The sequence below is a fragment of the Athene noctua genome, chromosome 32, assembly GCF_965140245.1.
Source record: "Athene noctua chromosome 32, bAthNoc1.hap1.1, whole genome shotgun sequence".
Lineage (NCBI taxonomy): Eukaryota > Metazoa > Chordata > Aves > Strigiformes > Strigidae > Athene > Athene noctua.
In genome coordinates this window covers 881095-886516 of record NC_134068.1, presented here as the reverse complement: position 1 = coordinate 886516, position 5422 = coordinate 881095, and the positions used below count along the sequence as shown (strand labels likewise).

General features: G+C 65.2%; 1 protein-coding gene across 1 annotated transcript; it reads right to left on the bottom strand.

Annotated features, from left to right (window-relative positions):
* Nucleotides 1–664: 664 nt before the first annotated feature.
* LOC141972313 (maestro heat-like repeat-containing protein family member 6) lies at nucleotides 665–4976 on the bottom strand. Its single transcript, XM_074930199.1, has 11 exons — nucleotides 4842–4976; nucleotides 4562–4711; nucleotides 4254–4408; nucleotides 3816–3963; nucleotides 3305–3442; nucleotides 3024–3200; nucleotides 2545–2700; nucleotides 2057–2158; nucleotides 1578–1680; nucleotides 1358–1417; nucleotides 665–795 (listed from the first exon to the last, which is right to left on the bottom strand). The coding sequence occupies exons 1-11, from the start codon at nucleotides 4974–4976 to the stop codon at nucleotides 665–667; spliced, it is 1455 nt and encodes a 484-aa protein (XP_074786300.1).
* Nucleotides 4977–5422: the final 446 nt, after the last annotated feature.

Sequence of the window (5422 nt, the reverse complement as noted above, 5' to 3'; positions counted from 1 at the left end):
CCGAGCAGACAGCGGGGGGCGGCGCTGGGCCCCTGGCACTGCCCCGCTCAGCACCCCGGGGTTGGAGGAGCCTCAGCGCGGCCGCGCTGGGCAGGACGAGCCCAGACAGTGCCGGGAGAAACCGAACCCCCGCCCAGCGCCCCCCGCCTGCGGCCCGGCCATCGCTGCTGGGGGTGCGGGCAGCGCAGGCAGCGCGGGCAGGGGCGGGCAGCGCTGCACCAGCACCCCCAAAAGCCCCCAAACTTTGCCCCAAAATTCTCTTTGGACCCCAGAATGCCCCAGTTTGGCCTTAGAATGTTCTAACAACTAACCAGTGCCCAGTGAAATCCAGCCCAGCTCCCCAGTACAAGAGAGGATTTGGTGCTGGGACAAATGGCGACGTGCCAGCTCGGCGCACGGGAGCTTTTTTGTGCCCTGAGGTGTCTCAGGAGGGGCAGGATGGGCCCAAGCTTCCCTCCTCCTCCTCCTCTCCGGGCTGGGTGCGGGTGTGCGGTCCTGGGGGCAGCGGCAGAGGCCGGGGGGGACCCTGCTCAGCACACTCAGGGGGGTCCCCGTGGGAAGGACGCTACGGAGTCCCAGCGGCTTGTGGCTCCAGCTTTATTTAAAAAAAAATAATTATTCAAGGACAGCCTGTTTCCAGAGCGTTTGGTCTCTTGAAGGCTCATCAGAGCCAGCAGCACAGCGACCGCAGGCTCCATCTCGATGTCGGACTCTGCTCTATGGTCAGGACCGAGATGGTCTTGACTGCCAGGGACCTGATGGAGAGTTCCGTGTCTTTCCCCAAGGGCAGGAGCGCTGGGAGAGAAGGGAGCAGAGCAGACGTGAGCCCCCAGTGCCTGCAGAGACCCCCAGGACCCCCCCCAGCCCATGCCAGCCCCATCCATCTTCTTCCCTGGCCAGGAGGAGCCGGTGAGAGAACCAGAGCGGCTGAAGCTGCTGCTCAGGAATGACCCGTGTGCCCCCGACACACAAAGGAGCTCAGGACTGGGCCAGACCACAGAGTCATTTTTCTGTTTGCCATACGAGCTGGTCTAGAGTTGTGTGTGGCCTCAACGAGCCCGTGTATTGATCTGAGCATCAGTGTGGAGTCTGGACATCATCAGCCTCCTGGCAAGGGGCAGGACAGAGACGGCTGTCCTTCCCCCACAAATTCCCTTCCTTTCTGGGGAGAAAACAAAATTCCTCCCATTTCAAGACCTTACTAAAGAGATATGCTAACCTGTGTGTCAAAGACACACACAACTTTGTGAAACTGCTCTTGAAAAAACATTCTGAAACTACTCCTCTGCCCCCGGAGCGTTTTCCTGGGGCGGGGCTGGGCACGGCAGCACCTGCCCGGGTTCTGTCCCCTACTCACCATCGCAGATGTGCCACAGCCTCTCCTGGCTGAGGATGCTCTGGCGCCGCGCAGCAAGACCTGGGGCACAGAGCTAATGTCAGAGCTCTGCTCCCCCTGGGCAGGGCTGTCCCCCGGCAAGGACAGCTCCCGAGGGCTCTGGGACCCATCAAGACCCCCAGCGAGCCCCACCAGTGGCGACTGGGTCTGGGCGGCCAGAAATGGGTCCCTGGGGACTCACCGATGAACCTGACGGCCTCCTCCCGCACGGTGGCCTGAGGGTCCTTCAGGTAGGGCAGGCTCTGGAGCAGATACTCCTCCACCCTGCTCCTCCTGTGCGTTATCTGAGGGAGCACAAGGGCACGGGGCTGGTGCGGACCCTCCACAGCAGTCCGGACCAGTCCCTCCCGCCAGCACCCCAGCTCCCTCCCAGTGACTCCCGTCTCCCAGCCGGGAGCCCCGTGGGGCTGAGGGCCAGAGACAGCCGCGGGCAGAGGGGGCTGGGGGTGCCGAGACCCCTCCGTCCCGCTGCCAGGGCCCAGCTGGGCCGGGCTCTCCTGGAGAAGAGCCCCTGGGGGCTGCGTGCTGGAGGGCAGGGAAGGAGGCTGCAGCTGGAGCAGCGGGGCCGGGGCAGGGCGGCGATGCAGAGCGGCACAGCCCCCCCGGGCACGGCTGCAGCCCCCGTCCAGCCCGCCCCGGGGGTTTGGGGGTTGTCCTCACCAAGCACTCTCCGATCAGGGGTGTCTGCCCTGTCTTGGCCACAGAGCTGAGCCTCCTCAGGCCCAGGAACTTGGCAGAAGCGTGGAGGGTGTCCCGGGAAGCCTGCGGAGAAGCAGAGGCTGGGAGATGGCCCCAGAGCCCAGGGAAGGAGACCTGGCATCCTCCTGCTCTGGGCCTGGCTTTGAGCTGGGGGCACGGGGTGATCCCGGGACCGGCTCCCCTTCATTGCTGGGGCCATGCCGCGCTCTGGGAGCCGGCCCCGGCTGAGCAGGGAACTGCCTGTGCCAGGTTCTCTGGCCCTGCTCGTGCTGGGGCTGCAGGGACCCTTCCTGTGGGGCAGGGGGTCCCCACCTCCCCCTCCAGCTCTGCAGCACGGGGACCAGTGCAGCGGGACCCTGCGGTGACACCTTCCCATTGTCCCTCAGGCCCAGGCCACCCCCGTGGTGTCAGCACACCCTTCCCCGTGACACCAATCGCTGTCACTGCACCTTGGCCACGCTCTCGATCTCCTCGTTGGTGTGCAGTAACAGTGGGAGCAGCACACTCTGCACTGTCTTCAACATTTTTTTCTTGTTTCTCCCCACCACGGTCTTCATCATGCCTTGGAAGAGGCGGATGGAGAGCTCCCGCACGCGGCTGCACTCCTGGCAGGGAGGAGGACAGAGGGAGCTCAGCACCAGCCGCTCCTCGCCCACAGGGAGCAGGGGCGTTAGCGTGGCCGGGGGAGAGGAGCTGCTCTGGGGCCGGATCCTGAACGCAGGAGCCGTCGGCCAGACCTGCAGCTGCGGCTCAACGGCCCCGGAGCCCTGAAAGGCCGCGGAAGAGGAGCGGGGAGGGGAAGAGCCCCCAAAGGCTACACAAGAGGAGCAAGGGGGGGACCCCTGCCCAAACGCTTCCCGCATGGCCACACTCAAGGGCAGCCACCTTACAGCCGTCGCCTCGGCTCAGGCGCCCACGGCAGCCTTACATCATCGAAGAGGGGCAGGAGCTTCTCCGCCAGGCTCAGGGAGATGAGGTTGGCCTCTTCCCTCTCCATGTGACCCATCACGCTGATGAACAACACCAGGGCCTTCGTCTTGACATTGGCATTGGCATCTGTCAGGGTCTCCAGGATGTCGGGGAGCAGCACCGCGAGTTTTCTGGCCTGTACGAAACACACCGTTGCCTTTTTGTGAAGCGGTGAAAGACCCCCCCACCGCCCCAGCCCCCACCTGCCGATGTGGCTCCCCTTGCCGACCCCCCACTCACCATTTCAGGTGTTTTCGACAGCGTGTTGAGGCCCGTGAGCACCATCGAAAGGAACACCGGGCTGGGACGCCTCAGGTACCTCTGGGCCTTGTAGAGGGCAGCAAACTCCTCCGTGTCAATGTTAGCGCAGGCCAGGAGCTACAATGGAGACAGCGGTGAGAGACCAGCAGAGCTGCAGGGCTCCCTCCCCGCACCAGCACGCTCCATGGCAAGGGTCTCCTCTCCCCTTGAAGCCACCTCCGAGTCCCCACGTCTCTGACCCAGGACCAGCAACCGCCTCGACGCTGGTTTCTGCCCCTTCCCGGGGTCTCCAGGCTGCGGAGCTGGGCAGGGGGATGCCGGCAGGGGGGAGGGCAGAGCGCTGCCTGTGCCGGGACAGGCTTGGTGGGGCCAAACCAGCACGGGGTGGCCCTGAGCCTGTGGCACGGGGGTCTGGCTGGTGCTGAGCAGGGGAAGGAGGAGGAGGAGGAGGAGGAAGGCAGAGCGGTGGGGCTGGGCGTGGGTCACTCACAGCCAAGGGGTAGATGCAGGCGTCCTCCGTGGCAGAGCTGAACACCCTGCTCAGCCGCCAGTCCTGCAGCACGCCGAGCAGCTCCGACATGACTCTCCGCAGAGCCCAGGGCACGGAGACCAGCACCTCCCACATGGCCACGGCCGCCCTGCGGAGCCAGAGCCAACTCGCTCAGCAGAGCTGCCTCGGCGCCTCCAGACCCCGGCCCTGCCCACCCTCTCATTTCGGGGTGCCCGGGGAGGCAGAGGGGGTGAGGTTCTGTTCCCACGGGGCACGGGCTCCGCTTGGGCCGGCTCTGGCTGCAGGGGGAAGCGTGGTGGGATGGAGAGCCCTGCCCCTCGGGGATAGCCCGCAGTTTTCTGTGGGTCTGGCAGCCAGACGGCCTCTGGGCCACTCTCCCCGTGGGGAACGAGCCCTCAAGGCTGTCGGGGCCGGTACCTGTCACTCATTGGAGAGATGCCCAACAGGCTCCTGACCACCTCCCTGGGGCTCCACTCCGTCAGCAGCAGCAGCAGCGAGTGCAGGCTGCGCCGGGCTGGCTCCGTGTGGATGTGCTCCACATTTCTGTGGATGTGTCTCAGGATTTCTGGCACCTGGAGGGGACACGGGTGAGGATGGTGCTGCCCTTCCCACCCCTCCCTGCTGCCTTGACCTGGCTTTGGGTGCCCGAGAGAGCCGGGTTAGGGCAGGAGGGAAGATTTGACACGTCTTGACACAGAAGGACAGTCCAGCCACGGGGCACTTACATCCGTCAGCCAGGACACGGGGTCTGTCATGGCCATGTCCACGATGTCACCGCCCATCTGCCTGTCGTGCGCATCGTCTGCCGTCAAGGCCTCGATGCCCACGAGGAGAACGTCCGTCTTCTGCGAAGGCCGGAAGTATTCGCCAAACACCTACGGGAGGAAGGACGGGGGAAGGCGTGTCACGCTGAGCTTGGCTGAGCAGCTCGACCACCTCTGGGTCCCTTTGCTCGCACAAGCCGATGACACGGACAAGGGTCCCGGCGAGGGGGGAGCTCGTTACCGTTCCCATGTCGCTGCAGTCAAGTAAAGAAAGCAACCAGGCGCCCTCAGAATCCCATCCCGCTTCCTCTGGAATCTCCTCTGGCAGCGTCTCGTCTACACGGAAACACGGAGGAGTCGGTGAGACAACGGCCATCTCGGCCAACCAGCCTCCCAAGGGGTGAAAAGAGCTTGAAACGGGGGAAACGGGGTCCTGGCATCGGCCCCCTCGCTCACCGATCCGCAGGGCCTGGACCAGGGACACCTCGCAGGGCTCCGGCAGAGAGCTGCTCTCCTGGGGAGCCCCCACCTCCTCCCAAACCACCCTGGGGCTGCTGGGGGGTCTCTCTGCCATCCTCAGAAACGGCTGAGGGACGGTGGGGGTTCAGCTTTAGGGAGCGACGGGAAAAGACGCGGGCTGTGCTCAGGAGTCTCCTCGCTGCGCTCCCGCCCTGTCCCTTCCCCGTCTTGTCAGGCACTGCGGGGCTGCGCTGCTCAGATACGGTGCCGGGGGTGACACGGAGCGATGTCACAAAGGGGTCACATTGTGACGCGTCACCCAGGCCGGGTGGGGCAGGGTTCCGCTGGGCGGGGCGGGGACCC

Excerpts from the sequence above, each read along its gene's own strand:
- LOC141972313 (XM_074930199.1), bottom strand. The coding sequence starts at position 4,976 with ATGGCCGTTGTCTCACCGACTCCTCCGTGTTTCCGTGTAGACGAGACG. Across the intron at positions 3,201-3,304 it reads TGTCGAAAACACCTGAAATG|GCCAGAAAACTCGCGGTGCT; the intron begins GTGAGTGGGGGG and ends TGTTTCGTACAG. Across the intron at positions 2,159-2,544 it reads AGATCGAGAGCGTGGCCAAG|GCTTCCCGGGACACCCTCCA; the intron begins GTGCAGTGACAG and ends GCTTCTCCGCAG.